We start from the raw sequence: 14998 nt of genomic DNA on the forward strand, positions 1-14998 counted from the left end.
GTCAGTAACTGATCGGAAGGCTGTCATACAGCTTTTTCTCTTTTCTTCACTGTCTTCTCAGAATTATCATCCTTGGTCAATTTCCTTATGTGACGACGAAAAAGAAAATTACAGCTTTCAGTTTGTCTCGCATGGTGAGAGGAAATTTCTTGGAAGGGTACTTGTGCGGGGTCCTTCCCTTCTTTTGTCCACAATCTTAACCTTTCCACGCAATAGCGGCAAATTCTGGCGCCAATCCCTTCTGTTGGTCACCAAGTTTCAGTTTCAAATAAGCGTGGTAAGCTTTTTACTCAAAGTCTCTTTAGTCACTGTATAATTACCAAAATGTAACAGAAAATATTTATATTCTTCACACACTTGCTTGTTGACATAGTTGTAATTATCAACAGTAGGCAAAGTGTTTTATCAACACTGTCTTAAATATACAGTTCTTATTGTTGTGGTCTTCAGTCCTGAGACTGGTTTGATGCAGCTCTCCATGCTACTCTATCCTGTGCAAGCTTCTTCATCTCCCAGTACCTACTACAGCCTACATCTTCCTGAATCTGCTTAGTGTATTCATCTCTTGGTCTCCCGCTACGATTTTTACCATCCACGCTGCCCTCCAGTACTAAATTGGCGATCCCTTGATGCCTCAGAACATGTCCTACCAACCGATCCCTTCTTCTTGTCAAGTTGTGCCACAAACTCCTTTTCTCCCCAGTTCTATTCAATACCTCCTCCTTAGTTATGTGATCTACCAAGCTAATCTTCAGCATTCTTCTGCAGCGCCACATTTCGAAAGCTTCTATTCTCTTCTTGTCTAAACTATTTATCATCCATGTTTCACTTCCATACATGGCTACATTCCATACAAATACTTTCAGAAACGACTTCCTGACACTTAAATCTATACTCGATGTCAACAAATTTCTCTCCTTCAGAAACGCTTTCCTTGCCATTGCCAGTCTACATTTCATATCCTCTCTACTTCGACCATCATCAGTTATTTTGCACCCCAAATAGCAAAACCCCTTTACTACTTTGAGTGTCTCATTTCCTAATCTAATTCCCTCAGCATCACCCGACTTAATTCGACTACATTTCATTATCCTCGTTTTGCTTTTGTTGATGTTCGTCTTATACCCTCCTATCAAGACACTGTCCATTCCGTTCAACTGCTCTTGCAAGTCCTTTGCTGTCTCTGACAGAATTACAATGTCATCGGCGAACCTCAAAGTTTTTATTTTTTCTCCATGGATTTTAATGCCTACTCCGAACTTTTCTTTTGTTTCCTTTCCTGCTTGCTCAATATACAGATTGAATAGCATCGGGGAGAGGCTACAACCATGTCTCATTCCCTTCCCAACCACTGCTTCCCTTTCATGTCCCTCGACTCTTATAACTGCCATATGGGTTCTGTACAAATTGTAAATAGCCTTTCGCTCCCTGTATTTTACCCCTGCCACCTTCAGAATTTGAAAGCGAGTATTCCAGTCAACATTGTCAAAGGCATACAGAATAATCACAAAATACCACTGGTAATCCAAGCCTGTGAAACAAGCAACACTTTCGTGGTCACGCAACAACTAGCAGCAACAGCTGTGCCAACATAAAGGTATACAGGCCCGTACTGAAAAATTTCCCTCCAACAATACGCATAACCTACTAGCGCAGCAATATATCTTTGACGTCAAATCGCGGCGAAAGTATACGCGATAGGAAAAAAATCTGAAAACAGTTTTGGAACCAGCTTAGTATCACATAACTGTTTTCAGTCGTCTAATACCATGAAGGCAAGTGTCATCTAATGCAAACAGAAGGAAAAACATAAAGAAAAGAAAATACAAGTCATCATTTGTTCATGTTACGAAGTACAAGGAGTCTTACACCACATTTCAAGAAAATATGAAATAAAAAAATTGTAGGCCGTAAGGACTTCTGTTAATCAATCACACGTAAGTGCCACATCAGGTAGATATTACAAAGAATATAGCAGCAAACCTGATCTCCACCATTTCTTGAGTACGTATCCTTACAAAGAAATCGTGGTATGTGTCAAAATATATTCATGGTAGCGTAACTCCTTATCCAGTGACATATGCAAAAACACATCAAATTATAAGCCACTTCGTAGCTTTAGCCTCCAAACTTTTTATGTGAAAATTATGTAAGTCTTTTTTTTTGTGAAATAAGAAGCCTCTATGAACGTGTTACATCATTATTCTATATGTCTTCATATTTATTTCTCTACATTGTCACCTTGGCAACCAACATATTTCTCCTAACTAGAGTCAACTTTGTCGATACTGCCGCTGTAGAATGTTTAACTTTATTGAATGCAGCCACACTCCCACCTCTGCTTGCAACGCTTCACCACTGTCAAAGTGAAGTCCTCGAAGATGTAAGTTTTGCAAACAGGTGAATATAGGATGGGGCCTAGTTGGGGCTGTATGCATAATAATCGATCACAGTGAACCCAAGGCGACGGATTGCTGCAGATGTCGCACATACTAAAGAAAAGGGAAAATGTCTTCGAATTCGTACTTTCAGTTTTCAGGGCTGTTTCCCAAGCACCGATGTAGTTACGTTACAAACTGCCATGTTACACCTTACAATTCGGAGCCCTTTAGAGGCAAAGAGTTGCAAATTTCGTCAACGAAGTGGGAAAGTCGACGGAGTAATATTCATGGCGTGTAATACGTCAACCGGTATTGAGAACAAAATAAAAAATTTGGATGCATTAGTTTTCGGCACGCCCTCGTATAAGAGGCCGTCAATTGAAATCGGCAGATCGAAGAAAGTAAGTCATCTATTTATCAACTTAAAAGTATTCGCAATAACTGTTAGTACTTTTATCCTACTGTGATTCTCGATGATCAATGCCTACGTGGTGAAATCTTCGCGGTTGCCTACAGAGACGAGATTGAAGCAAGGCGTACCTCTCTTCATCCGAAGCAAAGCGGCGGCTACGAACATCTTTCTTTATGGTTCAATGGTCCAGAAACTGGAAATCACATGGGAAGAAACTGGGACTGTATTGAGGATGTGGAAGGGTTCCGCAGCGAAACATCTGCAGCATAATCCAAACAGCCTGACCAACATGTAGGCCTTTAGATCTGGTGCCAATGGTGTTTTGATTGCACTGCAGACGTTTCGCAGGAAAGCCCTTGCACATCCTCGATACAATCCCGTTCTGTACCCGCGCGATTTCCGTATTTGTGGAGTCCTGAAGAAAGGTATTCGTGGCTGTCGATTTCCTTGAGTCGACGAGGAGCAGGTCTGGGTACACTTATCATCCCGGGAACTGACAACATATTTCCAAGAAGCCATGACCTTCGTCGGCAACGGCCTTGCCGTAGTGGATACACCGGTCCCCGTGAGATCACCGAAGTTAAGCGCTGTCGGGCGTTGTCGGCACTTGGATGGGTGACCATCCCGGGCGCCATGCGCTGTTGCCATTTTTCGGGTTGCACTCAGCCTCGTGATGCCAATTGAGGAGCTACTCGACCGAATACTAGCGGCTTCGGTCAAGAATGCCATCTTACGACCGGGAGAGCGGTGTGCTTACGCCACGCCCCTCGTATCCGCATCCTCCATCGACGATGACACGGCGGTCGAATGGTCCCGGTAGGCAACTCGTGGCCTGAAGACAGAGTGTGCCTTGACCGTCGTATCTCACAGTGGGATAAATGTATTAACAGTACGGCGATTAGTTTTGAAATAACAAACAGTTCACTTTTTTTATCCTCTGTCTCGCTTTCATTAGACTGCCTGTTATACATAACAAACGATGGTGGTGGAGGGAGAATGGGGATGATGAAAAAAGAGAACTGCTATTGCGGCCAATACTGGAAGTGAAAATGATGACTACTTATGCACAATAGTAATTTTAAAAAACTAAATTACAAGACTATAACCACATTATGTACTCCAAAACAAACTAACACAGAAGGAAGTGGGTTGTACAGTTGAAACGTACTTCAGCTAACCAGAGTATGACTTAAGAAATACATTAATGTTTCAAGTGGACTGAAACTTATTACGTGACATTATGTCTGTCTAAGACATGAAAACAAAGTCTGTAAAGTATGCAATAATAGGCAAAGATAATATCGTAGAAAATATTGTAGTGTTCTAAGTTTCTAAGTCACTGGATGTGCTCACTTCCGATGTTAAAATCAATGCTTGCCCGTATATGATCTCGCTTTCACAACTGCCATGTCCACTGTTAAATAATCGGATATGGTACATGTTGAAACTAGCAGCACTTGAGAATGTGCTGTAAGGCCGAAATTGGCCAATTTTGAGTTTCAGTAACGTAAATTCCTGAAACCAACAGCCGAGACGGAAACTTTACTATGTCCTTCAACAAATTCTTTCAACAAATATATATTCTATAGTACCCCATATGAAAAACTTATCGATAATATTTTATTTTGTCATATTTACGAGAGACCTTGCCTTCACACATAAATCACATTATAAGTATATATATTGTTGTTGTTGTTGTGGTCTTCAGTCCAGAGACTGGTTTGATGCAGCTTTCCATGCTACTCTATCCTGTGCAAGCTTCTTCATCTCCCAGTACCTACTGCAGCCTACATCCTTCTGATACTGTTTAGTGTATTCATCTCTTGGTCTCCCTCTACGATTTTTACCCACCACGCTGCCCTCCAGTACTAAACTGATGATCCCTTGATGCCTAAGAATATGTCCTACCAACAGATCCCTTCTTCTAGTCAAGTTGTGCCACAAATTTCTCTTCTCCTCAATTCTATTCAATACCTCCTCATTAGTTATATGATCAACCAATCTAATCTTCAGCATTCTTCTGTAGCACCACATTTCGAAAGCTTATATTCTCTTCTTGTCCAAACTATTTATCGTCCACGTTTCACATCCATACATGGCTACACTCCATACAAATACTTTCAGAAACGACTTCCTGATACTTAAATCTATACTCGATGTTAACAAATTTCTCTTCCTCAGAAACACTTTCCTTGCCATTGCCAGTCTACATTTTATATCCTCTCGACTTCGACCATCGTCAGTTATTTTGTTCCCCAAATAGCAAAACTCCTTTACTACTTTAAGTGTCTCATTTCATAATCTAATTCCCTTAGCATCACCCGATTTAATTCGACTACATTCCATTATGCTCGTTTTGCTTCTGTTGATGTTCATCTTATATCCTCCTTTCAAGACACTCTCCATTTCGTTCAGCTGCTCTTCCAGGTCCTTTGCTGTCTCTGACAGATTTACAGTGTCATCGGCGAACTTCATAGTTTTTATTTCTTTTCCGTGGATTTTAATTCCTACTATGAATTTTTCTTTTTTTTCATTTACTGCATGCTCAAATACAGATTGAATAACATCGGAGATAGTCTACAACTCTGTCTCACTCCCTTCCCAACCACTGCTTCCCTTTCATGACCCTCGACTCTTATAACTGCCATCTGGTTTCTGTACAAATTGTAAATATCCTTTCGCTCCCTGTATTTTACCCCTGCCACCTTTAGAATTTGAAAGAGAGTATTCCAGTCAACATTGTCAAAAGCTTTCTCTACGTCTACGAATGCTAGAAACGTAGGTTTGCCTTTCCTTAATCTTTCTTCTAAGATAAGTCGTAAGGTCAGTATTGCCTCACGTGTTCCAGTATTTCTACGGAATCCAAACTGATCTTCCCCGAGGTCGGCTTCTACTAGTTTTTCCATTCGTCTGTAAAGAATTCGTGTTAGTATTTTGCAGCCGTGGTTTATTAAATCGATAGTTCGGTAATTTTCACATCTGTCAACACCTGCTTTCTTTGGGATTGGATTTTTTATATTCTTCTTGAAGTTCTGAGGGTATTCCGCCTGTCTCATACATCTTTCTCACCGGATGGTAGAGTTTTGTCATGGATGGCTCTCCCAAGGCTATCAGTAGTCATGATGGAATGTTGTCTACTCCCGAGGCCTTGTTTCGACTTAGGTCTTTCAGTGCTCTGTCAAACTCTTCACGCAGTATCATATCTCCCATTTCATCTTCATCTAAATCCTCTTCCATTTCCATAATATTGTCCTCTAGAGCCTCGCCCTTGTGTAGACTCTCTATATACTCCTTCCACTTTTCTGCTTTCCCTTTTTGCTTAGTACTGGGTTTCCATCTGAGCTCTTGATATTCATGCAAGTGGTTCTCCTTTCTCCAAAGGTCTCTTTAATTTTCCTGTAGGCAGTATCTATCTTACTCCTAGTGATATACGCCTCTACATCCTTACATTTGTCCTCTGGCCATCCCTGCTTACCCATTTTGCACTTCCTGTCGATCTCATTTTTGAGACGTTTGTATTCCTTTTTGCTTGCTTCATTTATTGTATTTTTATATTTTCTCCTTTCATCAATTAAATTCAGTATTTCTTCTGTTACCCAAGGATTTCTACTAGCCCTCGTCTTTTTATCTACTTGATCCTCTGCTGCCTTCACTACTTCATCCCTCAAAGCTACCCATTCTTCTTCTACTGTATTCCTTTCCCCCACTCCCCTCAATTGTTTTCTTATGCTCTCCCTGAAACTCTCTACAACCTCTGGTTTAGTCAGTTTATCCAGGTCCCATCTCCTTAAATTCCCACCTTTTTTCAGTTTCTTCAGTTTTAATCTATAGTTCATAACCAATAGATTGTGGTCAGATTCCACATAGGCCCCTGGAAATGTCTTACAATTTAAAACCTGGTCCCTAAATCTCTGTCTTGCCATTATATAATCTATCTGACACCTTCCAGTATCTGCCAGTCGTGGTGACCGAGCGGTTTTATGTGATTCAGTCCGGAACCACGCGACTGCTACGCTCGCAGGTTCGAATCCTGCCTCGGGCATGGATGTGTGTGATGTCCTTAGGTTAGTAAGTTTTAAGTAGTTCTAAGTTCTAGGGGACTGATGACCTCACATGTTAAGTCCCATAGTGTTCAGGGCATTTGAACCATTTTGAACCTTCCAGTATCTCGACGCTTCTTCCATGTATACAACCTTCTTTCATGATTCTTGAACCAAGTGTTAGTTGTGATTACGTTATGCTCTGTGTAAAATTCTACCAGGCGGCTTCCTCTTTCATTCCTTGCCACCATTCCATATTCACCTGCTACGTTTCCTTCTCTTCCTTTCCCTACTATCGAATTCCAGTCACCCATAATTATTAAATTTTCGTCTCTCTTCACTATTTGAATAATTTCTTTTATCTCATCATACATTTCATCAATCTCTTCGTCATCTGCGGAGCTAGTTGGCATATAAACTTGTTCTACTGTGGTAGGTTGGGCTTCTTAACTATCTTTGCCACAATAATGCGATCACTATGCTGTTTGTAGTAACTTAACTGCATTCGTATTTTTTTTATTGATTATTAATCCTACTCCTCCATTACCCCTATTTGATTTTGTATTTATAACCCTGTATTCACCTGACCAGAAGTCTTGTTACTCCTGCCACCGAACTTCACAAATTCCCACTATATCTAACTTTAAGCTATCCATTTCCCTTTTTAAATTTTATAACCTAATTTCTGATGTACAGGAAAATTTCTAGTGATTTCCAATCATGGGATGTTATTCTAATGGTCTTTTGGTCACAAGTGACAGGGAAATTAACTAATAAGATCTATGAAACCATATTTAGGTATATAATGCTCCCGCTCAGTAGAAATATCCATATTTATGCAAAAGATACATGGTTGCCAAATTTTTCGTTAATAGTTCTAATAAGCATTTGTGGCCTGACAAGGGAAAACAGCTGAAGGGACTGGGTTTTAATTTTCGGTGTATGTCCCAAAATATCATTGGCCGACATCGAACATTCATGTCCATGAGGTCTCGAATGACATAGTTCTACATACACCATATCAGTAGGTGTTTATATTATTTTGTGTAGCTTCTTTTGTCTCCCCCCTGCTTGCCTGTTTCATTATATCGTCTTCTGTTATCGAGTCTCAGTTTCAAACGTGCTTACTATGGGCACAAGGCTGTCTAATTTGTTATTTGTTTCGATGATTACAGCTTGAAGCTACTGTCACTGCTTCCTGAGCTAGTGACAACAGGGCACCTTTCCAGTTATGCCCCAAAAAATAAATCAACAACATTAATTAACTTTCATCACTCCGATTAAATGAAGTATCGCACAACGGATAACGCTGCCTGAGACGCTCATCAGCCAGTATATGCAGTATAGAGGGAGTAGAAATTTGCTTTTGCCCATAAACTGTTTACGTTCAACTTTTGATTCTGGCTTAATTTCTTTTAGTCATTTAATTATCCTCCTGAATCAAATACAATCAATTACTGGGAATTTATTTGGACTAGGGATGATTGAAAGTTTCCTTCATCATATCAAGGGTAACACAGGGATGTTGCTATACAGAATTTATTTCTCAGATTGACAATGACATTACCGTTTAATCACCCTTCAGAGCAGGAACTTTACATCGGCAATGCTATGTGTAATAATTCCCAATTGGGATCAGTCTTGGTCTCCAAGAGTCGTAGATCGTCACACTATTAGGTAGCAGGAAGGTCTCATATAATGGAAATCTCTCCCACAACACAGAGTTCTCACTGCTACACAAGATATTTTCTATATTGAATACTACAGTGTGAATATCACTGTAGTGGGAAGGATAAGCATCGGAGATCAGCAGAGTGTGGTTCTGACTATCGGATCTCATAACAACGTGACACACTCAAAATTCAAGCAAAATTCACCACACATAATGCTTGCATAGCAAAGCTATAATGATTCTGATATTCACTGAACTGCCATTGCATCCTAAGCCCCTGTACAGTGCACAAAGCATTCGTAGCCACACGTGGCAGAACAAGTAGTGCGATAACAGATCACAAGGAAAAAATGAAAAATAACCATCATTAATCAATAAAATACTCTCACTAATCTGTTATTTTCCTTATCAATGATGAACATTAATGAAGAATACACACTAACGATAAGTCAGTTTATGTCCCATGCAGTATCTTTTCCGCCATATACTATTACATACATCTACATCTACATCTATACTCCGCGAGCCACCTTACGGTGTGTGGCGGAGGGTACTTATTGTACCACTATCTGATCCCCCCTTCCCTGTTCCATTCACGAATTGTGCGTGGGAAGAACGACTGCTTGTAAGTCTCCGTATTTGCTCTAATTTCTCGGATCTTTTCGTTGTGATCATTACGCGAGATATATGTGGGCGGTAGTAATATGTTGCCCATCTCTTCCCGGAATGTGCTCTCTCGTAATTTCGATAATAAACCTCTCCGTATTGCGTAACGCCTTTCTTGAAGTGTCCGCCACTGGAGCTTGTTCAGCATCTCCGTAACGCTCTCGCGCTGACTAAATGTCCCCATGACGAATCGCGCTGCTTTTCGCTGGATCATGTCTATCGCTTCTATTAATCCAACCTGGTAAGGGTCCCATACTGATGAGCAATACTCAAGAATCGGACGAACAAGCGTTTTGTAAGCTACTTCTTTCGTCGATGAGTCACATTTTCTTAGAATTCTTCCTATGAATCTCAACCTGGCGCCTGCTTTTCCCACTATTTGTTTTATGTGATCATTCCACTTCAGATCGCTCCGGATAGTAACTCCTAAGTATTTTACGGTCGTTACCGCTTCCAATGATTTACCACCTATGACATAATCGTACTGGAATGGATTTCTGCCCCTATGTATGCGCATTATATTACATTTATCTACGTTTAGGGAAAGCTGCCAGCTGTCGCACCATGCATTAATCCTCTGCAGGTCCTCCTGGAGTACGTACGAGTCTTCTGATGTTGCTACTTTCTTGTAGACAACCGTGTCATCTGCAAATAGCCTCACGGAGCTACCGATGTTGTCAACTAAGTCATTTATGTATATTGTAAACAATAAAGGTCCTATCACGCTTCCCTGCGGTACTCCCGAAATTACCTCTACATCTGCAGATTTTGAACCGTTAAGAATGACATGTTGTGTTCTTTCTTCTAGGAAATCCTGAATCCAATCACAAACCTGGTCCGATATTCCGTAAGCTCGTATTTTTTTCACTAAAAGTAAGTGCGGAACCGTATCAAATGCCTTCCTGAAGTCCAGGAATACGGCATCAATCTGCTCGCCAGTGTCTACGGCACTGTGAATTTCTTGGGCAAATAGGGCGAGCTGAGTTTGACATGATCTCTGTTTGCGGAATCCATGTTGGTTATGATGAAGGAGATTTGTATTATCTAAGAACGTCATAATACGAGAACACAAAACATGTTGCATTATTCTACAACAGATTGACGTAAGCGAAATAGGCCTATAATTATTCGCATCTGTTTTATGACCCTTCTTGAAAATGGGAACGACCTGCGCTTTCTTCCAGTCGCTAGGTACTTTACGTTCTTCCAGCGATCTACGATAAATTGCTGATAGAAAGGGGGCAAGTTCTTTAGCATAATCACTGTAGAATCTTAAGGGTATCTCGTCTGGTCCGGATGCTTTTCCGCTACTAAGTGATAGCAGTTGTTTTTCAATTCCGATATCGTTTATTTCAATATTTTCCATTTTGGCGTCCGTGCGACGGCTGAAGTCAGGGACCGTGTTACGATTTTCCGCAGTGAAACAGTTTCGGAACACTGAATTCAGTATTTCTGCCTTTCTTCGGTCGTCCTCTGTTTCGGTGCCATCGTGGTCAACGAGTGACTGAATAGGGGATTTAGATCCGCTTACCGATTTTACATATGACCAAAATTTTTAGGGTTCTTGTTTAGATTGTTTGCCAATGTTTTATGTTCGAATTCGTTGAATGCTTCTCTCATTGCTCTCTTTACGCTCTTTTTCGCTTCGTTCAGCTTTTCCTTATCAGCTATGATTCGACTACTCTTAAACCTATGATGAAGCTTTCTTTGTTTCCGTAGTACCTTTCGTACATGATTGTTATACCACGGTGGATCTTTCCCCTCGCTTTGGACCTTAGTCGGTACGAACTTATCTAAGGCGTACTGGACGATGTTTCTGAATTTTTTCCATTTTTGTTCCACATCCTCTTCCTCAGAAATGAACGTTTGATGGTGGTCACTCAGATATTCTGCGATTTGTGCCCTATCACTCTTGTTAAGCAAATATATTTTCCTTCCTTTCTTGGCATTTCTTATTACACTTGTAGTCATTGATGCAACCACTGACTTATGATCACTAATACCCTCTTCTACATTCACGGAGTCGAAAAGTTCCGGTCTATTTGTTGCTATGAGGTCTAAAACGTTAGCTTCACGAGTTGGTTCTCTAACTATCTACTCGAAGTAATTCTCGGACAAGGCAGTCAGGATAATGTCACAAGAGTCTCTGTCCCTGGCTCCAGTTCTGATTGTGTGACTATCCCATTCTATACCTGGTAGATTGAAGTCTCCCCCTATTACAATAGTATGATCACGAAACTTCTTCACGACGTTCTGCAGGTTCTCTCTGAGGCGCTCAACTACTACGGTTGCTGATGCAGGTGGTCTATAGAAGCATCCGACTATCATATCTGACCCACCTTTGATACTTAACCCAGATTATTTCACATTCGCATTCGCTAATAACTTCACTGGATATTATTGAATTCTTTACTGCTATAAATACTCCTCCACCATTGGCGTTTATCCTATCCTTGCGGTATATATTCCATTCTGTGTCTAGGATTTCGTTGCTGTTCACTTCCGGTTTTAACCAACTTTCCGTTCCTAATACTATATGCGCACTATTTCCTTCAATAAGAGATACTAATTCAGGAACCTTGCCCTGGATACTCCTGCAGTTTACCAATATTACGTTAACTTTTCCTGTTTTTGGTCTCTGAGGACGGACGTTCTTTATCAACGATGATAATGTCCTCTCTGGTAAGCCATCAGGTATTTTATCGTTTCGCCCAAGGGGTGGTCCCTCTAACCTAAAAAACCCCCGTGTGCACGCCACACGTACTCTGCTACCCTAGTAGCTGCTTCCGGTGTGTAGTGCACGCCTGACCTGTCTAGGGGGGCCCTACAGTTCTCCACCCAATAACGGAGGTCGATGAATTTGCAACCATTATAGTCGCAGAGTCGTCTGAGCCTCTGGTTTAGACCCTCCACACGGCTCCAAACCAGAGGACCGCGATCGACTCTGGGCACTATGCTGCAGATATTAAGCTCAGCTTGCACTCCGCGTGCGATGCTGGTTGTCTTCACCAAATCAGCCAGCCGCCGGAAGGAACCAAGGATGGCCTCAGAACCCAAGCGGCAGGCGTCATTCGTTCCGACATGTGCTACTATCTGCAGCCGGTCACACCCAGTGCGTTCAATAGCTGCCAGAAGGGCCTCCTCCACATTACGGACGAGACCCCCCGGCAAGCACACCGAGTGCACACTGGCATTCTTCCCCGACCTACCCGCTATTTTCCTGAGGGGCTCCATAACCCGCCTAACGTTGGAGCTCCCTATAACTAATAGGCCCGCCCTCTGTGACTGTCGGGACCTTGCCGGAGAATCGGCCACTGGCCCAACAGGCGAGGCATCCTGTGGTGGCTCGGAAACGATGTCATCACCACTAGGAAGCACCCCGTACCTGTTGGAAAGGGGTAAGGCAGCTGCCACGCGGCCAGATCCCACCTTCGCCTTTCGGCCAGGCACGCGCGAGCCCACCACTGTCCGCCATTCACCCTGGAGTGATGGCTGACCGGTAAGATGCTCACTGCCGGAAGACGCAGCGACATCAGGGGTTCCATGTGATTCCAAAGCCACCGAAGTAGGCATAGGTCTCACCACAGTTGCCCCAACGCCACTACGAGCCGACGCCTGCGCCTCGAGCTCGATGAGCCTAACAGACAAAGCCTCCACCTGCCCCCGAAGAGTGGCCAATTCTCCTTGCGTCCGCTCACAACAACCACAGTCCCTACACATGACTATGTTTAGCCTACTCTATACGGTGACAAATTCCCAAGATAATCTTCTGATGAGCTACTCTGATAATCAAGAAACACTCACTGAAATACGAGACGCGAAAACTACGCTAGGTTTTCCCAGAAGAACTATTTAAAAGCTAAGCGCAGAAAATAAGTACAAAAACGCTTTATACAAACAGTACTCGCTGCTGCTGGTGCTCTCGCTCTGGCTGTCACAAGACAACATAACTACAATGATTTCTCATAGCTAGCGTCCATTACCAGCCAGGATGTGAACCGTTGTTCATCTCTGAGTCAGAAACAAAATCCATGAAATGTTAAAATTTATCCCGTTAAACTGTCCTGATTAACGTTCTAACATATACAACAATTATTAGCAGTTCGGTCGGCCGGTGTGGCCGTGCGGTTCTAAGCGCTTCAGTTTGGAACCGCGTGACCGCTATGGTCGCAGGTTCGAATCGTGCCTCGGGCATGGATGTGTGAGATGTCCTTAGGTTAGTTAGGTTTAAGTAGTTCTAAGTTCTAGGGGACTGATGACCTCAGAAGTCAAGTCCCATAGTACTCAGAGACATATGAACCATTTTTATTAGCAGTTCGTAACAGACCGTAAAAATACGAAACTTTAAAGCTTAAAGTTTCTGAATGTGTTGAACCTGAGGTGCACTCAACAGAATCACACAAAGAAAATAGCATCAAATCCAGATAATGAACCCCACAGAGATGAATGATTTTATCCAATCCCGTAACTAATGAATTTTGAAGCACTTACTTCCAAACACAAAGGTGCCACGCTTAGAGCCAGAAACATACTCCAGCTGTCGCAGCTACTCTGTTACTATCATCTGAATTGTGAAAAACACGAAAAGTACGAATTCGAAAATTTTTCTACTATAATATCTTTAAATAATATGTTTCGAGCGTCATCCAAGATAATACAGCTCATCTCTCAGCTAGTTTTCTTACTATACCAGTACCTAGACGTGGAGACATCCTCACTCTGAGCCCTAAAATGGCTCAGCCGTGGCCGACGTCTTACAGTTTGAACCACTCGCGAGTGGTCTCCTGCTGACGGAACTGCCTGACGCTCTCTAAATTATCGATACGTTATGAAAACCTCTGCAAACCTCTTTGCTCAAGTTTGCCCAAAGATTTCTCTTCTCAAAACAACCACCGTCCATGATTAGTTCTGTCTTTTCTACAACTGAAACAATCACACTTTCATTCATCATTTTCATGGGAATGTAAAGAGAGGACCTAGAAAATATGACTAGTAAAATGAAACTCAGTTTAAATGCATTTTCAGATTCAAATGGCCATTGTGTGAGCGAATTATTTTGCGTAGCTTCTTGTTGTGCAACCACAGACTCCTATGATCGGTATAACAATCTTTAATGTTATCACCCCGAAGGATTTAAATGGAGCACATGACTAGTACATAATTATGTTTAATACTGAAGATATACATGAGTCACATGTTTTTATTTATTATTTGCAGGTACATCGCCGAACGAGCTAAATACGGAGAACCCACAAAACATTACGGTTGCTGTGAGCCAAGAGACAGGATCTACAACTACAACGGAGAAACAAATTTCGGATAAATCTACAATTGCAACAGAGAAAACAAATTTTGGACAAACCTACAACTACAACAGTCAAACAAATTTCGTACAAACGACTTCAGTCAAACATACAACTACAACGGAGACTCAAATTTCGGAACCCTGTCAACATTTTCCGGGTCGAAGAATAGACAGCTGGGGGAACATATATCACTGCGATTACATCAAATGTGACTTCGGGAACCACAACGTTGTGGTGGATTATAATCCTGTACGATGTGTACAGGAAGATCCCAATAGCAATGTGAAGTTTTGAATAAAAACGGAACAAACGAAAAAATATTGGATTCGTCAAGTGGTCTCTGTGATATTTTGCTAACAACAAGACACTACATTAATTCTAGCTGTCACCAAGTAAATGCATGTGGGAATAATTTACGCAGCTGATGATTACAGTGAGAGTGGATATCATCTTTATGCTGTGCTTTCCTAACATCCTTCAAGGGGAGGCAAGTCTTAATTGAAATGTCCCTGGAGTCGTCA

General features: G+C 41.8%; 1 protein-coding gene across 1 annotated transcript in view; it reads left to right on the forward strand.

Moving 5' to 3' along the window:
* The window catches only part of LOC126481753 (putative mediator of RNA polymerase II transcription subunit 23), a 367427-nt gene extending 352656 nt beyond the window's left edge, over window positions 1-14771 (forward strand). The window contains exon 3 of the mRNA XM_050105708.1: window positions 14389-14771. Within this exon, the coding sequence (XP_049961665.1) occupies window positions 14389-14771 (383 nt within the window). The remainder of the gene's footprint in view (window positions 1-14388) is intronic.
* The last annotated feature ends 227 nt before the right edge of the window (window positions 14772-14998 follow it).

The sequence above is a fragment of the Schistocerca serialis genome, chromosome 5 (assembly GCF_023864345.2).
Source record: "Schistocerca serialis cubense isolate TAMUIC-IGC-003099 chromosome 5, iqSchSeri2.2, whole genome shotgun sequence".
Classification (NCBI taxonomy): Eukaryota; Metazoa; Arthropoda; class Insecta; order Orthoptera; family Acrididae; genus Schistocerca; species Schistocerca serialis.